The sequence below is a fragment of the Akebia trifoliata genome, chromosome 10 (assembly GCF_017979445.1).
Source record: "Akebia trifoliata isolate Shusen 1 chromosome 10, ASM1797944v1, whole genome shotgun sequence".
NCBI lineage: Eukaryota > Viridiplantae > Streptophyta > Magnoliopsida > Ranunculales > Lardizabalaceae > Akebia > Akebia trifoliata.
The window spans coordinates 23,152,533-23,179,318 of NC_141384.1; the positions used below are offsets into that span (position 1 = coordinate 23,152,533).

Genomic DNA, 26,786 nt, shown 5'->3' on the forward strand with positions numbered 1-26,786 from the left:
GCTATTAATCATTAGCGAAGATCAATCGTTTGACTAGTATAGATTGTAAATGATCATTTGATAAGCCAGCTTCATCGTTCCTCTATGGTATATATGTGTCTTTAATCAATCTAATCATCTTCATAATACAATTTGTTATTTTTCAATAAAGATAAGATAAGAATTTTTCGAATAGTAGGTACTAAGCTATTCTCAAGTGGTGTCCCATACTATCGAAGAGAATATCAAACCTCTATTATTCTTAATTAATTGGTTGCTTTCGAAAAGAGATACCGATTAATCTTATGGGCATTCATTACCCCTTTAATGGATAACAAAAATAATAATTATATTTTTAAAATTCATTTGAAATAAATTAAAAAAATTGCAAATGTGATGATATTTCTAGGTATTCTAGAATTATAAACATGCAGTAATGTATCGAAAGCAATTAATCATAAAAGTAGTAAACATGTAGGTACACCGTCCCACGATTAACATCCTAATTACATCCCATGCTCTATTACATAGTGTTCAAAAACATTTTAAATATGGACAGTCGATAATCCCATTCTCAATTCTAACCAATCAAGAATCCCATTCTCGATTCTTATCAATCGAGAATCTCATTCTCGATTTCAAATTTAATTTAAATATTTCATTTTTTTTTCTTTTAATAGATAATCACTCAATGAAAAAATATCTTTAAAACATGACGTCCTAATAATTTTCAAAACATGACGAAAATTACTATGAAAATCAATTTGTTAAACAAATTGATTTTCTAATTACAATCACCTGAATTCATTTATTTTTATTTTAAAATATTTAAATATCATAAAAAAGATATAAAATAAATTATTCTACAATTCGATAAATGAATTTTGAATTTAAATTATAATAAATTTGAAATTAACTATTAAAATTGAAATAAAATAGATTTCATTGAAAACTATACTACAAATATAAAATTACAAGTTTTCTACCTTTACAATTGAATTTTACGCATCCCTACACCAAAAAATGATTTTTCTAACTAATCCCCTCAACGATTCGACCAAGTAATTCGATGACTAAATAGATTTCGAAGTCGTGGATATTTTCTTCTTCAGTGCTGAATCTTAATTCCTATCCTAAATACATTTAAATTTTGATTGAACATAACGTGCGCAAATCCAATTTCAAACTCAATCGGTCACTATGTCAGTTTTAATGTCTCGGTTAAAATGAACATCCATAACTTTTTAATTTATAATAATATAATATTTTATATTATTTTATATAAATGAATACAGCTATTATTCACAAATTCTAACACCTTCTAACTAATAGTATATTATAATAATATATTATATAATATAATAATATTTATTTTTATTTTAATTACATTCTAACCCTTAAAATTTTCATAATTTCAAATCTAACCTTTTTATATAAATAATTATAATTAAACCCAATTTTAATAAAATAATTTATTTTAATATTTTAATAATATAAAAATAATTAAATATTATTATTTTTTTCATATATTTTTCTTTTCTCCATTATGTCCGTTAGATTATACTAATTTGAACTGTGTATCTCAAAATTTCTTATCAATTTTTCTCTACTGACCAAAATATCCCATTACGCTCTAAGTTTTCTTGATAAAATTAATATTTTTTGAACTTATCATTTTAAACTTGGATTTAAGCATACTCATAGTCTAAACTATGTTTTTTGATACTTTTGAATTCAATGGTAATGTCCATTTGACTAAAAGAGATTCTTATAAAATTTTAAGTTTTATCTACTTCGACTAAATATTCTAATTCTTCAATAATAATCATGATAAGTTTTTTCAAATTGTACATTTCATTTAACAAAATCTCTTTCTAGAAATTGTTATTTTAGATAGATAATTTCATGATTTATTTTTAATAATTTATTTATTTTCTAATAGAAAAATAAATCAATATAATTAACCTAATTCCTCTATATACGCAATAAATTTCATGGTGTTACAAAGAAAGTATTCAAAACCTTTAAATAATTATCCAAAATGAAGTATTAAAAAGAAAAAAAAAACTTCTGAAAACTGGAGCCGTGCTTCTACTTTCTTTCTCTTTTCGTTGTTGATGCATATTTTTTCTTTAACTCAGCTTGAATGTTGGAAAGTAAATCAAAGAAAGATGGTGGAGGTTGTTGGGCTTAATCAATTTATAGGTGCAGATAAGAGACACGCATTAAAGGCAGTTTGACAAAATCTTAACCGATAGAAGAATTATTTGATTAAAAAAAACCCTCGATAATAAGAAGATTAAATGGAAATTTGGGGATAATTTTGGACAGTCAAATTTTGGCGGATAATCATATCTACTCGTCTTCTCATTATAATAGTAAAGATAAAGAAAAGACCAATTTAATGTAATGGACTAACTAAATATTTGATGTAGCCATTTTTCCATCAACGCATGTGATTTCGACATTGCAATCCTAAATCATGGTGACTCTATCATTATCTATCGTTTGATTGTAATTAGACAATAATAAAAAGCACCAATATTTCATTGACCAACATTGATAATTTTGTTAATTATTAGCACTTTTAAATCTTTATTATGCGATGATAGTGTAAAGACCATTGAAAATTTCAAAATCGAATATAAAAATAAAATTCAAAGATGGATCCACTGATTCCAAATACGTTTTCCCCCACCAAGGTAATGAAAATTTCATCTTGACATGGCTTTGTTGATTTTGAAGATGATAACCAAACCAATAAATGTCCTAAATGGGCCTTAGCGCTTGCCACGTGGATTTGAGTCATGTTATGTATAGAGGGGTTCTCCATGAATCACACATACATTGCCTTCGAACTATAGCAATAAATAACATATGACCAAATGCATTTGATATGAGATAAAACTACTAACAATAATTGGGGTTATAAATGTTTAATCCATCACCCATTCAATATCATACTCTCGTCAATAAAGAAAATAATTTTTAGACTTTATTTTTTATATTTAATTTGATAATACATTTTCGTAGCACCGAAGAGTAAAATTAGTTTTGTCAACCCGCAAACTTGGAAAATTCTTATAAATTTTGTACCTTTATCATGGTAATCATTTAGCGCATTATTTTTAAAACTATCACTTTTATTTAAAAGAAATATTTTATGAACTTCTTTTGGTTTTATGAAGTTAAAACATTTTTCATTTTAAAGACTGAGTTTGTAGGAGGAGAAATTATAATGATTCATTTATAACTATTTTGTGTTTTAGGACTATGCTTTGAAATATTAAAATAAGTCTGAGATGTTGGAGAGAATTAATTGAAAAAATAAGGTAAGAAAATTGTAATCATTATATGTATTTTGTTTTATTCTTTAATAAATGTAATATATTTATCAAATAATATAAATAGTAAGTACTTTTAATAAATGAAATATAAAGATATATACTTAGAGATGGTCTTTTATTGCATTCAATATTTGATGTTTCTGATTCTACAAGAAAGAATTCTTTAGATTACCTTCAAAGTAGATATGTTGTCCATTCAAGATTAATTATCGGACAAAACATGCATGAGGTAGATCCTTACCCAATTTTCCCAGTCCAGAAGAGTAAGGGTTGGCCCTTGAACTTTAACCCATAAAGTAGAGTTGGATTATTAACTTTTAATAACGCATTTTGCTTCTTAACTTTTAATAAATACTAGTAAAATGCACTTGCTTTTCATGAGAAAATATTTTAATTTATTTTTTAGCAAAATATAATTAATATTTATCGAATATTGATATTGAAGTAAACAAAAAAAACTGATTTAGTTTATGATAATTTCCTCATATTTCATACTTTATTTTAGTCTTAAATTAATTTTATTATAACTGATTTAGTTTAGATTCTAAACTTCGAGGTCATGGGTAATTCAATTTATATATATATATATATATATATATATGTCTCGTTGTTTAAAAATTATTGTATTTTTGCATGTTTTTATATTTTTAAATTTTCAACTGGAATTTTTATATATTAAATTTTTACATTTTATGTATACCATCATTTAAAGATTATATTTTTAATTAAAAAATTTACAACTCCTCTGTTTATTTGGTGTAGATGAGAAAATCATTGTTCTATTCCAAGATATGCAGTTATGTTTTATTCCAAATCAATATTATTATTATTATTTTCTGTTTTTTCTTTTCTTTTTATGAGTAAGCTTGACTTCAACCCATGACCTTGAAGTTGTTTTGCAATGTTTCAAACCAACTGAGGTATGATGTCCAAGCCCCAAATGGTACCAAGATAAATCTGTAGTATGAAGAAGTGGGGTCCCGTTCAACAACAAACATTTTGGCAAAACATTTTTCAAAACATGGGTTAGAGGTTTTGAAATGGGCTGATTTTTGGTGAGGATGATCTCTACGGTGAGGAGATCATCCTCACCAAAAATCAGCCCATTCCAAAACTTCTAGTCCCATGTTTACAAGTTGAAAAATCGTGAACCGTCCATTTGGGGCTAGAAGTTTTGGAATGGGCTGATTTTTGGTGAGGATGATCTCCTCACCATAGAGATCATCCTTACCAAAACTCAGCCCATTCCAAAACCTCTAACCCATATTTTGAAAAATGTTTTGCCAAAATGTTTGTCGCTGAACATTTCCCAAAGAAGTGTATTCAATAGTAAGAGCACCCAAACCAGAAAAAGTATCATAATGTTAATTATTAATATAAAAAGTACTGGGGAAAATTACTTAAAACGAACCTCGCGGAAGGGTTTCTATCTAATTAGTCCCTAAGTTTTGTGCGGTATCTTGATAAAGCATTTAGTAAACTTTTTCTTTCTTAATGATCCCTTATATTGTCAAGTTCACAATTTTTATTATCGAACTCAACGTTTTATTTATTTATTGTCGAGTTCACAATTTTTACTATCGAACTCACCATTATTTATTGTCAAGTTCACCCCTTTTACTTACTGTCGAGATCACTACTTTTTAAATAAAAACCAGTGAACTTGACACTAGTAAAACTCACTCATTTTCAATTTTCAAGTTCTTCCGACTAAAATACATGTAAAGATCAACTAAAAACTTGAGATAATGACAACTTTGTTATGATTTCAACCCAAAAGAACCATTCTTGATCAATTTTTCCTCCAAAACTAAGAAAAAAAGTGAAAAAAAAAATCCTAGATTTTTATATACAACTTCAAAATGTTTTAAAACTCCCTTGAAAATGGCTTCTTTTTTTTTTTTCTTAAATCCTTTTTGACGGAATGGAGTCTCTGAAACTTGAATGAGACATCAAAAACCATATTTTTTTTTATGAAAACAATGAATTCTAACGGTTACGGCATTCAATCGTGAGAAATGTCAAAGATGAGGTCCAAGGACCAGTTAAAAAGAATAAGTTTATTAAATGTCTTGCCAAGTTACTCTTGAAAACTTAGGGACAATTTAGAAAGAAACCCTTTCGCGAGAATCCTTTAACTAATTTTCTCAAAGTAAAATGCTATCCCATTACGAAGTTTCCAAAATGAGAGTCCTCAAAGCCAACTACAATGTCCTAAGAGAGGAACCCAAAAAAAAAAAATTAATGAGGGAAGGAAATCCTAAGATCGAAATATACTACCCATGGGTAAGCCAATTAAATTAGTTAATTGACGAATTAATCGATGATTCCTCATTGAATTGTAGAACATTGTAATATTTTTATCTTTAACCGACAAAGTTTTACTCTTTTTTTTTTTTTTCAAAATTCAAACATCAAGAAGATAGGATTTTTAGAGAGGTTGAAAATGATGGGTGTTGGTAAGAAACCTAAAAAATATATTTTGCATAAACTCCAAAATTTTGTTGATTTTTTAAATGGTTAGGGTTGTTCAAATGGGTAACCCAAACTAGACCGAGAATGGTTTACTGGGTTTGGTTTGGTCTGGAGAAAAATCGAAACTTGGACTGAACTGACCAATTCCAAGTTCAACCTAGACCATCGAACCGGTGGCTTGAAGGTGATCTTAAAACTTGTGAAATCGGATTTTGATCCAAATTTCATAAAATTTGTAAAAATTTTATTTTTGCTTACAATGTTATGGCTCCCACAATTTTAATGTCAAAATTAAAAGTCAGAACCATCTCAAGATCATTGGACTACAATGCGGGTCAAATACTGGGTTAAGGGTTTCAGTCCAGATTGTCGGGTTATCAATCGTCTGATTTCAGACACCTAACCTAAAATTGAATATCGGGTTGTTCGATTTTTGGGTCAAAAAATTGAACCATGTTGATAAGGTTATCGGTTTCAAATTTGTTAAATACCCCCACAAAAATAACCGAATCCGAACGTTCAGGTTCACTCAACCGAAAGTTAATTGACTGGGCCCACAAAAACAAGTTCAATCATCTGCTCTCAATCTAACTTTCTCTGTTTTATGGAAGTTTTGACGTTGGATCTGTATGTCTCAATTGGCTACCATCTCTAAAGCCATGGCGTTGAATCTATATGTCCCAATTGGGTACCGTTTCCATAAAAAAAAAATTCTTGATCTTGATGTTTATAGAAAAGAAACTTGACTTTTTTAACGTGTCTCTTTTTTTGATTTTGATCTTCAAAATTATTTTTCTTAAAATAACTCGATTCTTGTAGACCCAATTTTAACTAATTCTGACAATGATATTCTAGAACAAGAGAAAAAGCTTTTCTTTATACAAGAGAAATTCGAAATTGGTCAAACCGAGTGTAAAACATCTTGGTTGCCGAATTGACGAACACAAGATTAGTAAGGTATGCTTTTCATTATTTTATTTTTTTTCTTTTAAATTTCTTTTTCTTGATTTTTTGTCATTTGTTTTGTGCAGAAGTACTCCGGCACCACCAGAAAAAAAAAATCACATGTCCTTCTTTCTTTCTTTTTTTTTCTTCGATGTTTGACATGTTTCTGTTACCATATGTTGTCTCTATTTCGTGTAGACTGATTGCGGTGTTTCGATAGGTTTTTTGAGAGGGTGGATGTGAAGAATATTTTTCTATTGGAGAAAATCACTAGTAATTAGATCGTTGGAATAGAAGATGAAAATAGAGTTTCATATTTTTCTTTTTAGCCAAGGGTGAAATAACTAGTTGAAGGAAAAGGAACAGTTAAAAATAAAAATTCTCTTCTCAGATGGCCAATACTCATAGGAGAGTTAAAATCACATATGTAGATTGAAGGTTCACATGGGATTCTTCAAGTCTTAGATTCTAATGAATAAGTCTTATAATTCTAATGAATGGTCAACTAATGATGTAATCAAGGAACTTAGGCAGCATTTTTTTTGTTGCAAATATATAGTTTCTAGTTTGATGTGTTTTAAGTTTAACTGCAATACACACATGATCGCACAACAGTGGAGTTCATTTTCGTCAGAGTCCATGTCACATTTCCAGCCTTACAGAGGGTTAACAATTGCCAGGTAATTAAGCTAGAAACGAAGACCACCCAGTTTCTCGAAGCCATGTTGGTAGCCAATAACATTGAAAAATTTTGGATCATCAAAAGCCAACCATATTTAGATCGATTCAAATAGCACTGGCATATTTTATAGTTTCCTCTTATCAAAAGCCAACCATATTTAGATCGATTCAAATAGCACTGGCACATTTTATAGTTTCCTCTTATAAAAGCACCATGATCATCTTAGTGTTAGAATAATGTGTACTGATTTCTCGTGGAAAGAGAGAGAAGTTTGAAATAATTCCCGAGTTTTTAAAATAAATTAAATTGGAACGTAACTCAGAAGAATAGAAGTATATTGATGGCGATAAAACAGCGAAACAAATTACAAATTAAAGCAGCCTTCGCACGCTCCCATGTGAGGTATAAATTCGAGACACCACGTCGTAGAACTGGTGGATCCAAATTCCAATTGAAAACTTGAGTATTTCTCTTGGACCCATGTGCGCGCGTGAGTCCATCCACTTAGAAGTATAACTATTTAAGAATTGCAAATCAACTTTTCTCTTAGTCAATGTGGGATTAAAATTACACAAGGCAAAATCAATACTAACAACTAAAATTTAAAGCAAAAAAGTAAAAAAGCGAAAAAAAAAAAATTGGAATTGATTTATCAAATGATTTAAACCTATTGAATATTAAAGAATTTTCAAATTCAACCCCTCTAAATTCCAACACTTAGAACTACTTTATTTATTTGGTTGAGATGAGAAAATCATGATGAGAGAGAAACATGTTTCAAGAAGATAGCAATAGTTTAACTCCAATACAAAAAATAGAACCCAAATTGTTACATTGTGAAATAACTGGAGAAAAAAATATTGTTTTGCATTACTAAACTAAATAGCTACTAGAAACACAGAACTGAAGGCAACCTGCAAATTATTACCTTACTAACAAACAAAAGTGTCAATCCAACTGAGGTATAATGTCCAAGCCCCCAAATACGAAGATAAATCTATAGTAAGAAGAAGTTACCAATGAAATTAATTTCTTACTAAAAATTATAAAAGAAAAGAATTCAACAACACAATAAGGGTTATGGAAGGGTATGCCATAGTAAGAGCATCCAAAAAGAATAAGTATCATAATGAATTTATTATTAATATCAAAAGTAAAATGTTGCCCCCTTAAAAAAGTTCCCCAAATGAGAGTCCTCAAAGCCAACTACGATGTCCTCAGAGAGTAACCAAAAAGAAAAAAAATTGATCCTCAAACCGAGGGAAAGAAATTGTAAACTCGAGATATACAACCCATGAGCATGAAATCAAAACCCACTATTTAGGAGAAATAATATTGTGATAGTTGCTAAAGCAATGGATAGCAACTGTAGCTTCTTACTAAAATACTTGGCCATGGTAATGTTTTTTAAGACTAATGCATTCTTGAATATTGTAGACACCCTATTTTGCATCTACCTAATTCGACAATTCGTCACCCGTTTGTTGTGGATTCCTAATGATGATCATAAAGAATTCGAAAGCTTGTGAGTACTAATTGATTCCTTCTATCCTCCCTACTCGTCACAACTCGACATAGAAGTTTATGCATGTTTAAGATCGCTACACCTTACACCCGATATAGCAAGCACGTACGCTTACGTTCACTACACACTTTGACAACTTAGAGACCTCCCTACGCTAGAAAAATATAACTTTAAGACTTAGAAATAATCACATGGTGACTGAAAGAAACCTCATGCTAAAATTCGAAAAAATCCGTAAAAATCACCAAAATGATGAAAATACCCTTCATAAAATTTTGGACCTTTGAAAAATCTCGAAAGTAACTCTATTGCACTCATAATATGATTTCGAGTCTAACGAGACCCAAATCGATGAAAACAGATAAATTCAAGAAAAATCTGTTAAAAAATAATCAAAATGACGAAAATGCCCCTCATAAATTTTGGACCTCTGAAAAATCTCGAAAGTATCTCCATTGTACTCAAAATGTAAACAGAAATTTTGAACAGAAGTTTTCAAGGTTTTTCTTTTTAAACTTTCTTTCCATTAGTGTTTATTCAATTTTTTTTTTGGGATAAAAGTATCGCAAAACTGGTTGATAACTCAGATCTTTTCCCAGAGATTTTCTCAACCTTTAAGTTTTATTCTACTCAGAATTTATTTCCCAGATTTATTCCCAGATTCATTCATTATTTTCATGATTCTTTCCAAATTCACTAATGATTTATCAGATTTATTCATTCCTAGATTCAATCATTCCTTTCCAAATTCATCATTATTTCCCAGATCTGTTCATTCAATCTTTCTTTTCCTTACTTTCTCTTTCCCAAGTTATTCATTTTTTCTTAGATTCATCCACTCTTTCCTAGATTTATTCATTTTGCTTAGATGCCGCCAAGGGTTAACTTGGATTTTGCTCAGTTGCCGCCAAGGGTTATCTTGGATTTTGCTCAGCCAGTTGCCGCCGAGGGTTTGCTCAGATTTTGCTCAGCCAGATGCCACCGAGGGTTTGCTCGGATTATGCTCCGCCAGTTGCCGCCGAGGGTTATCTCGGATTTTGCTCAGTTGCCGCCAAGGGTTATCTTGGATTTTGCTCAGCCAGTTGCCGCCGAGGGTTTGCTCGGATTATGCTCAGCCAGATGCCACCGAGGGTTTGTTCGGATTATGCTCAGTTGTCGCCGAGGGTTATCTCGGATTTTGCTCAGTTGCCGCCAAGGGTTATCTTGGATTTTGCTCAGCCAGTTGCTGCCGAGGGTTTGCTCGGATTATGCTCAGCCAGTTGCCGCCGAAGGTTATCTCGGATTTTGCTCAGTTGCCGCCAAGGGTTATCTTGGATTTTGCTCAGCCAGCTGCCGCCGAGGATTTGCTCGGATTATGCTCAGCCAGTTGCCGCCGAAGGTTATCTCGGATTTTGCTCAGTTGCCGCCAAGGGTTATCTTGGATTTTGCCCAGCCAGATGCCACCGAGGGTTTGCTCGGATTATGCTCAGCCAGTTACCGCCGAGGGTTATCTCGGATTTTGCTCAATTGCCGCCAAGGGTTATCTTGGATTTTGCTCAGCCAGTTGCCGCCGAGGGTTTGCTCGGATTATGCTCAGCCAGATGCCACCGAGGGTTTGCTCGGATTATGCTCAGCCAGTTGCCGCCGAGGGTTATCTCGGATTTTGCTCAGCCAGATGCCACCGAGGGTTTGCTCGGATTATGCTCCGCCAGTTGCCGCCAAGGGTTATCTTGGATTTTGCTCAGTTACCGCCAAGGGTTATCTTGGATTTTGCTCAGTTGCCGCCAAGGATTACCTTGGATTTTGCTCAGTTTCCGCCAAGGGTTATCTTGGATTTTGCTCAGTTGCCGCAAAGGGTTATCTTGGATTTTGCTCAGTTTCTGCCAAAGGTTATCTTGGATTTTGCTCAGATGCCGCCAAGGGTTATCTTGGATTTTGCTCAGTTTTCGTCGAAAGTTTTCTCGGAATTATGCTTAGTTTATACTCAGATTATGCTCAAATTATACTCATATTTTACTCAAATTTATCTCAGATTTTAAATCACACACTTGCACAGTTGTTATATCAGTCAATGAGAATTTTTTAAATTCAAGGATTTGACACTGCCAGTGAGAGCTCGCGCTCAAGGACCTGACATTTTCTTTTAGTTCGGGGAGAGTTTACCCTCAAGGATCCGGACACCCCGACGAATTGCTAAATCAGACTGCAAAATGAACTGTCACTAGCTTTGGCATTCAGATATCGCACTATCTACCAAAATAGATTTGCTATCTAGTTTGCTTCAACCCTCTGCCAAAGAGGGGCATCTGTAGACACCCCATTTTTGCATTCGCCTGATTAATCAACTCGTCGACCCGATCGCAAAGGTTCCCAATGATGGATGTCTATTCCAATGCTTTATTTTGTTACCAGATATGTTTCAGAAATCCGGATGAGGTATCTCGAACTGACAAAACTTAGAAACCACGCTACACTAGGAAAATACGACCCCAGAAACATAGAAATCATCATCTTGCAAACCAAAAAGAAGCTTCACGATAAAAATCACTAAAATTACCAAATTACCCCTAACATCAAAACAACCCTAGAGCCTGCATTACGCTTAGGAAAACCCACTCAAACACATTAAACAACAAATCGAAACCAAGTAAACCACTTCGCCAATTTTCACAAAATTTGACAAAATTACGAAAATACCCCTCATAAAGTTCACAATCATTTCATACAAAAAACTTCATAAATGACAAAAACCAACATTCCCATTAAATTCCTTACGAAAAACTGATTCCAAAACATCCTGAAACATTGAAAAACGACTTAAAACGTAAAAAATCTTCTCCGAGGGCAAAATGGTAATTTCACAATTTTCATAATTAAAAAATTTGAAATTAATAAATAAAACATTAAATAATTAAAGTAAAACATTAATAAAATTAATTTAAAAATTTGAACCTAAAAAATTGATCAATCGGACTTTCGGGTTGTTGAGGGTTCGTGGGATATTTCTTTAAGGACCCCTCCATTTGGGGGTCCAAAGAATTAAAGATATTTTAGAGGGGGGTTCTCCAAAAATTAAAAGTAAATCAAGCAAGACTGAAGTCAAGGTATTAAAGTCAATTAAGCAAGACTAAAGTCAAAATTAAAGTCAATTAAGTAAGACTAGAGTCAAATATTAAAGTCAATCTCATAAGACTAAAGTCAAAACCCTAAATCAAAACCATAATCTAAACTAATCGAGTCAATCTCATAAGACTAAGGTCAAAACCCTAAATCAAAATCCTAATCTAAACTAATCAAGTCAATCTCATAAGACTAAAGTCAAAATCCTAAAATCCTAAAGACTAAGTCAAAACCCTAATTGAAACCCTAAAAGAAACCCTAATCAAACCCTAAATGCTTCTAAAAACTTTATAAATAGGAGCCTCCACACCCTATTTTCGTATCAAAGAAAAAACCCTAGGAAAAGTAGGTAAAGAAGCCTCCATAGCCTCCCCAAAACCCTAATTTTGGAGTCCCAACTCCTTCCCTAACACCCCTACTCCGATTTTAACCCAAAAAACACCCAAAAATCTCTCAAAAACATCTCAAAAATCCACAACAAATTCGAAGTACCCAGATCCAAGAAGGGGATACCTTACCTCGGAGATCAAGAATCAGATCCGGATATAGAACGAAGTAAGGAATACGGTACAAGGAGCCATTCTCACCAGATCTGAGGGAATAACACTTTTGCAGATCAAAAGGTAAATTTTTTTATTTATTTTTAATCTAGGTTTGTCATTAGCAATGTAGATGTATTTGGGATAAGTAGAGATCGGCATTGGCCGGGCGGGGTTGGTGCCTAATACCTTCCAACCCCGTAACATGATCCCCGGATTCAGATTTCTATAGTAGATTAGTTCTTTTATCCATTGTAGGGTCAATTTGGTTCCTAGACCGTAATAACTAGGTGGCGACTCCCAAACCTCAAGGGTCAAAAGCGGATCCGCGCACCCCGCGGATCGATGGCGTTTTCAATGACTCCCTATTCTTTTAAAATCCCCGAGATACATAGATCGAACCCCATCCTCTATTTAGTAGACGGCCGGGGGTCGAGGCGATTTCAAGTATAAACTAAAACTTCAGTTCATGGTCACATCCTTTGAGGTTGCAGATCACAACAGTTTTGAGGTGATAAAAAAATGTAATTGGATGTTAAATGTTCTCCGCAAATTTAATATGGTTATTAGATCTTTAGGAGTAGGATTCTATTTAGTATTAGAAAGGGTATGGATTAATCACATCCATATTTTAAGGAATGAACCTAATCTTAATCTTCAAAAACTGCTGAAATTTTTTGAATTGAGTGTTGCAATGTTTTGTAATGGTAAGATTATAATTTGAGCCTAACCTTTGTAATGTTAGAAGATTGTGTTTTAATCTTTAATGGGGGTGTAATAAATAATTTAAGAAATGGGGATGTAATAAGTAAAAGTTGGGCTGCCAATAGCAATTCTCTTATATTTTCATATTTAAAGAATTAACTATGATTCTTAAGCTCGTCACTGATTTGTTTAGGAACTCGATATAGAAAATCGGTAAAGGGAAGAGTTCCCCATTAACTCTTTTGTCCAAGCATAGAAAAAATAATATTCGAGGGCGATCGAAATCTGCATACATTGCCACTATGCCCTATATAGTATTCAAGTGCCCATACTTCAAATGCAAATACATATTTGTCGAAGAGTCAGGATCTAGAACAGTGTCTTCGTGGCAATATCCTTTTAGTCTAACAAGCACTAAGGATACTTCGTAATTTGATGAGGTTGAGTAAATTAAGATTTATTTTAAGAAGTAATCACTAAAAATTTCTTGCATTACAAAAAAGGGAAAATTACATAAAGGACCCTTGCGGAGGGACTTCTTTCTAAATAGCCCCGAAGTTTTCAACAATCGCTTGGCAGTACATTTAGTAAACTTTTTTCTTTCTAAATAATCCATGGTCCTCATCTCCCACATTTCTCACGATTGAATGCCCTAACAATTTGAACTCATCGTTTTCATCCAAAAATTGGATATTTTTGACATCTCAATCGAGTTTCGGAGACTCTATTCTATCAAAAAGGATTTAAAAAGAAGAAAAAGTCATTTTAAAGGATTTTTTTAAACATTTTGAAGATGTATATAAAAAACTAGGAGTTTTTTACTTTTTTCTTAGTTTTTGGATGATAATCGATCAATAATAATTTTTCTAGGTTGAAATCATTTAAATAAGTCGTTATTGACAGTGTTCTTTTTCTTTCTCTTTATTATTTTATTTTTTAATTTTTTAGATGTAATACCACCATGAAGAAATCACATGCTCTTTTCATTTATTCTTTTTTTTTCTTTCTTTCTTGTTTTTTGAAGTTTCGTATTTTGTATATATAAGATATACCTTGGTTTGACATGTTTGTGATGATGTAGATTATCTCTTTTGTAGTTACTTAAATCAGTTTTGATGCACTAATAAATATATATATATATATATATTTGGTTCGTTGAATTGATCCGATTGAATCCATTTGTTTCTTTAGGATTTTTTTTTATGATCGTTTCAGATTTGGAGAGTCCAACTAAATGCAAATATGTAATTTTGCCACAAATAATTGCTAAGTTATACATGATTCAAATTAATTTTTTATGCACATTATCACAAATGATTGCTAAGTAACTGGATTTAGTTATAACAGATTGCTTTGGATTCTTGAGGTTGTCTTCGGGATATATAGTCATCAATTGGGAGAGAAATATCCCATTTTTTGGTGAGATCTCCCATTGTGTTAGGGAGTGGATTTTAATGTGATTAGATTTTCCTTCAAAAGGAAAGGTGGTTTCTAAATTACAAACGGAGATGAGAGATGAAGGTGTGTTTGGTAGCTTAGTGTTAAAGTCTATAAAGGAAAAGTTCAATTCAGTGGTACAACAGTCTATCCCAAAATCGATTTTGTACTACCATCCCACTTGGCTCGAGGTAAGAATGAAATTTTTTGGAAGCCTAGGGTGAAATAGATAGCCGAAGCACTATTACCTCAGTGACAATAAGCCGATGCCCATGGGAGAGTCAAAATCACATATCTAGATTGAAGGTTCGTGGTGAGTTTATTTAGAAGTGGAGGACAAGGAATTTTGTGTTTGGGATTCTTCAAATCTTTATCTTCTAATGAATGGTCAACTAAGAAAAAGTTATCAATCGAATTAATTTCCTAGTAAAAGTTATAAAAGAAGAATTCTCAACAACACGATAAAGGTTATGGAAAGGTATTCCCTGTGCACACAAAGAGAATAAGTATCGACAACAAGATATTAAAAATCGACATATTTTGAATATTTTGGTTGAAATATGTCGGTTTCGATGGCCACGGACATAAAATTAGTGTAACAATGCTTTTTTGTCAATGTTTTGGTTGAAATCACATTTTATTTCGATTGAAATTTCAGTGAACGGTAGATTTCGACGGACATAATTTAAAAAAGAAAAGGAAAGGTTCTTTCTAGTAAATTAAATCTATATTTTAGTTTAAAAAAAACAAAAATTTCTTGAAAAATAGATTTTTTTTTTCTCCATGTTACAGAGATTTTAATATTGAATAATGATGAATGAACCCATTCTTGGTACGTGACTGACATGACAAGGGCACATAACCACACATCTTTTTCCTGTGTATCCCAGTGAAAACAATCTATATGGATGTTGTGACCTTACCACATCAGCCGCATACTCAACTGTGTACGTTCATCACGACTCTTTAATATTTACAATAGGATTCGTGATAAAATAACGCCTTTTTCCTAATGCCCCCTAAGAGTAGGGATCCAGAACGGTGTGCTGTATCTAACCAAGTCAAGTGGCACCTCATTTTATTCCACGCGGGCTTTTTGGGTATTAACTGACTGTATGGATAAATGGTCCATCCATTGATGAATCCACCGACAAAAGATCAGTTTGATTGGTGATGTGCATCCATTAATATTAGCATTGTATTGAGAATGATTTCTAATCATTCAATTCAAACTCTTTATCAAGAGCATAAATCAGTGGATACAACATACAAGTAATCAAGTGCTATGATCTTTGGTACATGGGTTCACCTAGAAATGGACCACATATCCACACGGTCAGTTGGTCCCTAAAAAAAAATACCACGTGAAGTAAAATGGGGTGCCAGCTGATGTTGGTTAGGTACGGCACATCGTTCTGTATCCCTACTCTTAGGCATCACATCAGGTGGTGTCAAAGATGTCAGCAAAAACCAGCGTTATTATACAAGAATCTTAAAATAAAATAAAATAAAATAAAATAAAAATTACGTGCCTATCTTTTATGATTGCTAATGGATGAATGGATGAAAGGCGAAGAGATAAAGAGATCATTATGGACTTGAATATTGGGATTGTTTCATTGAAATCAAGAAACAGTGGAGAAGATTGGGTTCATATCGAACAGGTTGTGCCAAACTATGAAGGTGTTATGGTGTAAAGAAATCGAGAGTATTACTTGATGTAAAAAAGTGTGGCAGCTTCAATTTATCTCAGAGAACAATTTAACAACACTGTTTTACGATGGGGAGGGATTTGCTATTAAATAATGAGCTAGATAATTTCTTAGATATATCATGTGTCTACTTAGTAACTCTTTAAAAAACAGGTGGCCATTATTTTCATCTCATAATAAAAAGTAAATTTTTTTAAAAATTATTAAGGACACCACATTTCGGTAAATATTTGAGACAAAGCCAATGTTTTTAAACAGATGACACATCTGCCTTGAACTTGGTCTTCTCTAATAACTAGTCTAAAATGACATAAATGCCCTCATATTTAACTTGTAATTAAAAGAAAATTTTATTTTTATTTTGGCCAGGCTTTTTTCGCAACAGCTATCAACATACAATACAAATCTTTGTTTTCACATTATATAAAAAAAAATTTAATTATAATTTGATGAATATTATTGTGTTTTCCTGTATGATTTTTTTTTGTAAAGTTAGAACACAATATTATGTGATATTTCCATCATTTTTATGAAATTGTAGTTATTTCCACATAACTTGAAATATTTTCATTTCCGAACTAATCGATATCGAAATTTAATACCTTGAGTATCATAATGTATTAATAATTAATATCAAAAGTAAAACATGTTTCCCATAACGAAGTTCCCCAAATGAGAGTCCTCAAAGCCAGCTATGACACTCTAAGAGAGGAACCAAAAAAAAATATTGATCCTCAGACTGAGGGAAGGAAATTATAAGTTCAAAATGTTCAAAATATACAACTGAAGGGTATGTAACCAACAAAACCCCAGTATTTTGAGGAATAAGTGTAATCATAATCTTCAAAAACTACTGAAATTATTTGAAGTGGGTGTTGCATGTAATGTTAGAAGAGCATCTTTTAATCTTTATATATAAAAAAAAAAAAGATTAATGTGGGTTAGGCGCACGTCACGGGTTCGATTCCTCTCCTGGATTTTTCTCATGATTTAATCGGGAGACCATGACGGTGGGTTGCTATGGTATTCCTCCCCGAGATTAGTCGTGGTGCGCGCAAGCTGACCCAGACACTCGGTTAGCAAAAAAAAAAAACACTATTATATTTAGTTTGATTCCGATTCTTGTCGGTTTCACATCCGATTCCAAAACAAATGAAACTGAAACAGCAAAAAAATCCCAAATACCCATCGGTTCCAGTTCTTAAGAATCGAATGAGAAAAAAAGTATTTCAAATCATTATATATATAATAAAAAATTCCTTTTAAAAATTAATATATTATCAACAAAATTATTACCTTAGTTATAATTTGTTACAATAAAGATACACATTAATGACTTTGTTTCAAAAATAAAATTTTATCCTCATTAAAAGTAATAACGTTTTAGAAGAGAGCTCATTTTAAGCTCTAATTGATACTTTATATGAAAAATTGAAGAATTTTATATAACATGAATTTATTTTAAAATAAAAAAAACCTTAAATCATCTATAATATGAAAAAAAAAATGAAAAAATAAATTAGTTTTGGGTACCTGTGGGTATCCATTGGATAGAACCTAACTGCTTCAGATCCAATTGGTTCAGTTCCATTTTAGACTCGGCTCTAATCGGTTCCAATAAAAAAGGAACAAGAGTCGGGGTTTTTTATTTCAGTTACAGTTAAATAGGTACCCATTGACACCCCCCCCTACACATTGGGTTGTTGTCAATTTCAAACCTTCTTAAACTACTGTTTTTACTTACAATACCCCAATTTCTTAAATTATTTCTCAACCCCAACACCGTTCAAAAATTAAAAATTAAAATGGACTGGGCTGATAAAATTAAAATGGATTGGTGTGAAATTAAAATGGACTGGTTTGAAGGAAGGACGGACGGACGGGGGAGGAAAACTTATTAGAGGCAGGGACTGGGTCGGGGTAAAAATTTAAGACCCGAGTCAGGATTGGTGCGGGTTCAAGGTGTGCAAATATAATCGGGGCTGAGGACGGGTTTAGCTAAACCCTGACCAAACCCTCTCTGGTGCCATCCCTCCAACCCAAGTAAATCCAACAGAAAAGCTTGGGCTACATAAATTCTTACGAAATTTCAACAAATGATTTACGACAAACAAAAAAACAAAAAAAAATTGCCACAAATCATTTGCAAAAGTTATTCAACCTTATGCTACACTAAAATCCACATGAATTTACAATAAATAAATAACTTGCATATTAAAATAGTAAAAACGCGTTTAATCAAATGTTCATTCAACTTAAAAAATAGCCCTCAATACTTGCTACATTAGCATGCATATGAATTTACAAAAATATTCCACATCAAAAACCATTAACTAGCATTTTAGTCTAGCAGGCACTAAGGATACTTTGCAATTTGATCAGGTTGAATAAATTAAAATTTATTTTAAGAAAGCAATCACTACAAATTTTTTGCATTACAAAAATCAATGAAGCCAAAGAAATTGATTTTGCAAGAGATTTCCAAGTGGCCACTAAGTACTAACCATTGGTAAATTTTTCTTTGCAAAACATCTCCATTGCAAATTGTGTAGTGCAAATCATTTGTAGTGTACCGAGCAGAGCTTTCATGTCAATTCGTATTTAAAAAACCAATCCACATGTTGTTTGGCACGAAAGAAGCTTTCTGGATGGGGGTACTCTTTCACAACTTTTTCATAATATTGGCAGACGTTATTCGCAAGGATACTGTCCAGGTGAATGGTCCATAGGGTTGCCTACAAGATGGATAGTTCTTCATGAGAAGTAGAAGTATGTTATGCTGTATACTTGGCACACGATTATTATTAGGGGCCCACCTTCCAATGGGTCCTACTTGGGGATCTCTTAAACTTAACGCTATTCACCAAGAAGTAATAAAACTAAAGCTGTGCCATACAGAAGATAAACGAAACACAAACCATATACATAATTGCATAGATGTGTTTAGAAGCTACATGCATCTGGCCTTTTTTTATAGTTTATATATAACCACACCAGAAAAATATTCCAGTCTCAAGAGAAGAATGAGCAAACCTATTAGCAAGGAGCATCAAATGTTGTTATCCGTAGCATTGGATTGGATCATTACAGCCTTTCTCAGTTGACTGCTTGAAACCAAAGCGGCCCCCTTTTGCGAGGTACTGCTGGTGGTATTCCTCTGCTCTGTAGAACTTCTTTGCTGGTAAAATCTCAGTAACAATTTTCCTATTCAAGAGGTTCTGATGCTTCTCCATGGACTCCAGTGCTGCTTTCTCCTGCTCAGGTGTGTAGAAGTATATTCCAGATCTGTATTGTGTACCCACATCATTTCCCTGTATATTTGAAGAAAATCTTTCTGTTAGAACCTCCATTGAACAGTCCAAATAAATACAAGTGCGTGCATAACATGCATCCGTTGATAATAAATGAGCCCAGTCTACCTTATTTTTTTCAATAAATTGTTTTGTTAAAATAAAAAAATCAACAACCACAAATACCCATTTCCATAAAAAGGAATTTTATCACAGCTGAGGTAGGAGTAGGACGATCCACTAACAGCCCCACAGTTGGAAGAACAAATGCAGATCAAAAAGAGGTTCAAAGGCATAAATATTAAAGTTCCTTACAAAAGTGATATGAGGCGATGGATTTTCGTCAGCAGATAGGACTCAGTTGCATTGAAGATTAAGGCTCTTCTTTTCAATTGGTGCTCTCTACTGTTGGCATTTCAGCGAGTTTACTTGAATGAATTTTTTTTTTTTTTTTTTTGGATAGATTAAAGGCCAGCTCCATAATTGACTCTAAATATGATGTCACGCACAATGGCCAGCTCCCAAGTCAGCCTACAATCTCATATAAATATTGTATTTGGAAGAGTTTTTTTTTTAAATCTCAAAAGCATATTACATGGAGACTTTTATTATAGACTGGGTCAAGGTTCCATTCTCTTTTGGAAGGATCCTTAAGTGGCAATAGGGCATTGTGTTTAGAATTGTTATTCACATTTGCTCTAACCAATCTTAAAGACATCAAGGCTAATCAGGGTGCAATTAGAGACGATGGGATGCTTCTAGAAGTTTGCTTTCAAAGAGAAATGTGAATGATTGAGAGATTAATACTAGATCGAATCATGACCCATTCCATGGATCATTTCATTCCATCTAAAGGTGGTATTCTCTGTTTGTAATGCAATCTTGTAAAAGATTCTCACAGCTCAATTGTCTTATATCTTGGGGGACTACAGAGATACTAAATCTTATCCTGTAAGTTTGATTATGGGACTAGTGCTCTCACCATTTAGCCTTCAAGTCTTTCATAATAAGAGAACTCGGATCATGAGCATCACAATGACACTAGCCCATTCATATCTACTCACAATTCTAAAACAACCTCAATGGTAATATCTAGTGTAACATAAACATAAAAACTAATTCCCTAACAATAACAATCCTTCTTCGTTTTCCTTCCTCACCTAAGCATTGTTTCTAACACTTCACTACATGGTCAACCCATAATAAGGAAGTCCCATATAGACATTGAATGGTCAAAATCAGAATAGGCATTTCACAACGAAGAATACAAGATGAATCCACAAACACACATACACCCTTTCTTCTTCAATAAAGCCGATCTCTTTTTGGCCAGTGCTTGAATTGAATCCTCAACATTTCTTTTTTCAAAATCTCCTATTCAGTTCAAACTATCTTAACCCACTTTCTTCATTGTTTTCTTGATCACTTACACTATTTGGAAAGCTGAGAATTCAAATTCACGCCTGTTCAAACCAAGTCTTAAATTTGGCACCTCATACCACTTAACCAAGCTGTGTCACCATGGTAACAAAAATCCGATTCGACAATTATTTGGCTGGGTTCAATTCAGATAAATTTGGGAAAATTTTAGGGAATATAAAGAGATCTGCTATTGGCACCCCAACTTTTACTTATTACACTCCTATTAAAAATAAAGAAAATAAGTAATTGTTAAGAATAATTAAAAGTTGGGGTGCCAATAGAAGCTTTCTCATTTTTTTGCTAGATTACTATTTTTTGTGTTTAGGATTTTATATAAACCTAATCGTAGTTGTAAACAACTAGTGAAATTGTTTGAACAAGTGTCATAGTGTTTTGTAACGTTGAGATTATATAATGACCCAAACCTTTGTAATGCTGGAAAAGTGTTTTCTAATCTTTAACTGGGGTGATAAATTATTTAGGGTAAATTACCGTTTTGTGTGCTGAATATGAAAAAATTCTGGTCCGGTACAATGTTCATTTTAATTCCCAAAACGTATTTTTACCAGCAAGATCCTCACTTTTACCAGCAAACTCACATGAAAAACAACCTTTGGGAATGAAAAAAGAACAGTGTACCAAAATCAGAATTTTAGCAAAAGTTGTGCACGTTCTGGGAAATTTCTCAATTATTTAAGAAATTGGGGTGTAATAAGTAAAAGTTGGGGCGCCAATAGCAGATCTTTCATAAAATGATGTTTTAGGGTTTCTTCACAAAGCCCATCATCTTCAACCTCTCTAAAATCCCTATCTTTTTCTTGAGATTTGATTTTTGAAGGAAATAAATTTTTAGGTAGATGGGTAAAATTCGTATCCTATTTTGCGATTAATTGTTCGATTTAATCAACTACTTCCTTATTCAGTAAATTTTATCCATTTCTCCAATTCCTACGAAATTGAAATCCAATTAAAATCACAAAAACTTAATCAAATTACCTGACGATTAAGCATGGTGGGATCATGACGTGCCCAAAAAACATCAAGTAAGCTCTCAAAGCTACACAATTTGGGATCAAACTGAACCCTAACAACCTCGGAATGATTCGTCGTGCCCGAACAAACATCGTTGTAAGTCGGATTATGAACAAGCCCTTGAGTGTACCCAACTTCCGTCTTAGTAACTCCAGGAACTCTTTGGAAAGCCAATTCAACTCCCCAAAAGCATCCAGCACCAAATTGAGCGAACTGTTGACCTGGTGCAGGAAGATCTTCGTCAGGACCTTGAGCAATTGAAGAAGATGATACTGATGATGATGAATCCATGGAGATTTCAGAAGCTTTGGTTCCAAAACCAAACCCTAAACCTAGTTTTCCAAACCAGTTCATGGAGGTTGTGAAGTGAGATACGTATTTGTAATTTCGAGGAAAGGTTGAGGACTTTATGGAGATTTTGTTGGGAGGGAGAAGAGAGCAGCGAGAGGAGGAGGAGGAGGAGATGAGTAAGAGAGAAGTAAATGAAGAAGAAGGAGAGGAAACTACGGTACGGAGCATTGTTTTTCTGTTGATGGGTTTAAGTGAGGAAGAGATACGTTGAGTGAGAGAGAGGAAGAGAAGATTCGATTTGTTCTTTGATGAGGTCACGTGGCGGGATATAGATAGGAGAATTTAATTTATCCCAATCTTTCTAAACAATCACCTGAGGTAAGTATTGAGAGCTTCTATTGCCACACCCTCTTTTACTTAGGATGACATCAATCTTGGTCGTGGATAGTTATTTGTAGTTTGAATGACATACGTTTCATGACGTGGCACGTATTAGAATCATAGATTTCTTCGGGATACACAAGTGTACATCTCCATAAATATGTATAATTGTGTATCCGAGGAAAAAATTTATGAGTCCTGATGACATGACTCCCCCCATGTGGCATGCTCAATCGACTCCCCCAACGTGGAGAGTGAAAACTTGACCATCCTAATGCCACGTCAGACCACCAAAACCTAAAAAAAAATAATAATAATAATAATAAATAAATCAAGCGTGGGTTCTTCTTCCCCATTTTGTCTCCTCTCTTCTTCTTGTTCATTTAGATTTAGAACTCGCTCGCCCAGATCTGAGTCGATCAGCCACCAAAAAATAACATTGGTACTCTTACAAGTTCTCTTCTTAGATCGAAAGCTAAAAGGAGTTTTGAACCCATCAGGGGAGTTGATTGAGTATTTTTCTTTCAGATCTCAAGAACCCACGTTCTGTTTTTCTTTTTCTTTTATGAATTTTTGTGGTTTGACGTGGTAGCAGCTTACGTGGAAACATGGAAATCAAGTTTTGACGGGAAGTCATACTATCATGACTCTTGTTTTATTTGCAATTGCACCAAGTTCTCTTCTTCCATGGGTCGAGGAATGAGTCCCATTTATCTCTCCAGAGACAAACACATATTCACAGAGAGAGAGAGAGAGAGAGACGTGTGTGCAGAGAACATGATTCTATGGTTGAACATATGTTTCCTACTTTGAGTTTTGGAAAAATCACTTAAAGGACCTTGGTAGAGGGATTTTTTTTTAAAATAACCCCTAAGTTTTTGACGATCTCTTAATAATTTATTTAGTAAATTTTTCTTTTCTTAATAGTCCATAAACCTCATCTCCCACATTTCTCATGATTGATTGTCCTAACTATTCGAATTCATCGTTTTCATCCAAAAAAATTAGATTTTTTTGCATCTCAATCGAGTTTCGAAACTCCAATCTATTAAAAAGAATTTAAGAAGGAAGAAAACATTCAAGGGTTTTTTTAAACATTTTGAAGGTGTATGTAAAAATCTAAGAATTTTTTCACTTTTTCGTAATTTTTGGATGAAAATCAATAAAGAATGGTTCTTTTGAGTTAAAATCATCTAAACAAGTCGTTATCTCAAGTTTTTAGTTGATCTTTTCATGTATTTAAGTCGAAAAAACTCAAAAATTGAAAATGGGTGGGTTTTACTAGTTCGATAGTAAAAATTGTGAACTCAACACTAAATAAAAAAGAGTCAAGTTTAAGAAAAAATAAAAAGTGATGAACTCGACAGTAAATATAAAAGCGGTGAGTTCACCAATAATGAGGGACCGTTAAGAAAAGTTTACTAAATGTCCTATCAACCTACCACGCAAAACTTAGAGACTATTTAGAAATAAATCCCTTCGTCGGATCCTTTAAGTAATTTTCCCTTGAGTTTTTTATACAATTCAAATGAATGAGGGATATTTTTGGATGATATATTTCATTTTCTTGCATCCAAGGTTAAATGAGCATGACTTGAGCTTCAGGCAATTCTTGATATTGTAGGAGCAAGAGATGTATTAGTGCGGAGGCTGCAAAACAAGACTAATACATAATTGCACAGCTCTAAGTTTGATAATTGTCCATAGTAGGGCTGGCATCGGGTCAAGTGTGGGTCGGGTAAGGCCTCTTCTAACTTCATATCCGAATTTAGATACACATACACATACCCGATTGCTCACCTGAATTTGAGGTCAATACCCACATCCGATTTTTTACCCAAATTTTAGGTGGATAACTGTACTTTATTTCTTACTCGAATCCTAGGTTACCAGTGATTGACATGGTTTTTTTATTTCCAAAGAAACAACCTTATCACCACCTAAAGCTAACCATGAAATAATTGTTCCCAGAACTTTTAGTTTTTTTAGGGTTGATAAAAGAACTCCTAGCCTTTACAATGTGACATGAATTGGTGGTCTTGTTGTTCTACAATCGTGATAATCTGAAGGTACTGCATTGATCTAGATAACTTGTTTTCTCTTTGTAGACACTAGTTAGAAGCTCCTTTGTAAAAGTCCTTAAATTCTTAAAACTCCTAAAGCCATAGCAATTACTACTAAAGCCCTCAAAAGAAAACCCACAAGCAGCCTACATCAACAACTTTGATCACCACGACATCTCCACCCTCTTAATAAGGAAAATCAAAACGAAAAATACAAAGAGGGAAAGGGAGGAGATTTACTTAAGTTGAGAATTATTTATTCTTCATCGAACGTGGACATCATAGAAGCTCATCTCACCAATTTGCTCTGTGACTGGGGAGATTCTAAGCTAAGCCCTAAACAGGTAGGATAGAACATATATTCATGCCCGACCCTAAAAGAAATTTGGGTAAACGGATATTGAGTAGTATTACCTGAATTCTTAAATAGTAGAAAAACCTTGCCCATATCCAATTTATTCGAGTCAGATGAGTCGTATAATTATCCGACCCATTGTCAGTCACAAGTCCATGGAAGTACATATTGAGGATCAACACAGAAGTCTAAATCCAAGCAATATTGAGGATCAACAAGAAGTCTAAATCCAAGCATACTTGATATGATTTAGATGTCAAATCAATTAGAAATCCTAACAGATAAGTTTTGATTTGATTGCCAAATCCTTAGAATAAAATTTCAAATTTTTTTGTAGACATTCAGTTATTTTCTCCCGATATCAAGGGATTATTTTCTATTATGTTTCTATAAATATTGTAATTGAATGATGGAACAACACACCTAAAATAGATAATACAGATTTATATATCTGCTTCTTCACAACTTTGTTTATTCACATAGTATTAGAGCACAAACATGGTCCTTTTTTCATTAAAAATTTCTCACTTTTTCACTATCTTAATGATATTTTCTCCTTCAATAGATTTAAATACCTTTGATAATGTTTCATCATCCACTGATAATTACAACAATCCCTTTTTTTCTCCATCCTTTTGATAACCTAGGGAATGTGCGTTGTTTCTATCCTTCTTGATGGTTACAATTATCAGACATGGAATAGGGTGATGCATGTGGCTCTCACAAAAAAAATAAACTTGGGTTCTTTGATGGCACTGTAAAAAAAAACTGATGCTTCTTCATCAAATTATGGATCTTGGGCTTATTGCAACACGATGATCCTCTCATGATTGTTGAATGCTATATCAAAAGATCTTTGAGAGAGTACCATTTACTCAGAAACGGCTGTTGAAGTATGGAGTGATTTTTATGAACGATTTTCACAAGGAAAATCCTCCCAAGTCTATCGTGTTCAACACAAGATCATCAATCTCTTTCAAGCTTAACTTTCTGTTTCTACTTATTTCACCAAGATGAAAACCTTATTGGGTGAGTTGTCTTCCTATATAGCCTTGCCATCATGTTCTTGTGGTACCATGAAGGCTATCATTGCCATTTCACAAGAGGAAAAGGTATTGCAATTTTTGATGGGTCTTAGTGATTCTTTTGCGGTCAAAAGGAGTAAATCTTATTAATTAATCTCTTACCATCTACTAACAAAGGCTTATAGTCTTGTACTTCAAGAAGAACACCAACGACTTATCTATGTGTAGACACGGGATTTCACCATTACGATGATCACATCTACAATGGTTTGGAGTCGCCACCATTCATTTTTGTAAGTGGGTGTGAATGGTCACCCGATGTGCATTTTTTTTAGAAAATGTGACATTTTTGGTATTTGGTGACTCTCGATGGATAAAGATAAATCAACCCTTAAGATTCGGGTAAGCGGCTCGATTGGAGAAAAGGGAAGGTGTTAGGCACCCTTTTCTCCCCACTAAATAGTGGTAACCTCAACTCAACT

General features: G+C 33.2%; 1 protein-coding gene across 1 annotated transcript; it reads right to left on the reverse strand.

The window, feature by feature from the left end:
• Window positions 1-19,347: 19,347 nt before the first annotated feature.
• LOC147393317 (peptide methionine sulfoxide reductase A1-like) lies at window positions 19,348-22,790 on the reverse strand. The gene is made up of 2 exons (XM_086456660.1): window positions 22,154-22,790; window positions 19,348-19,756 (listed from the first exon to the last, which is right to left on the reverse strand). The coding sequence occupies exons 1-2, from the start codon at window positions 22,706-22,708 to the stop codon at window positions 19,505-19,507; spliced, it is 807 nt and encodes a 268-aa protein (XP_086312786.1). The 5' UTR covers window positions 22,709-22,790; the 3' UTR covers window positions 19,348-19,504.
• Between the last annotated feature and the right edge of the window lie 3,996 nt (window positions 22,791-26,786).

Coding starts and splice junctions, on each gene's coding strand:
- LOC147393317 (XM_086456660.1), bottom strand. CDS start 22,708: ATGCTCCGTACCGTAGTTTCCTCTCCTTCTTCTTCATTTACTTCTCTC. Junction 19,757..22,153: donor CCACCATGCTTAATCGTCAG/GTAATTTGATTA, acceptor TCAAATATACAG/GGAAATGATGTGGGTACACA.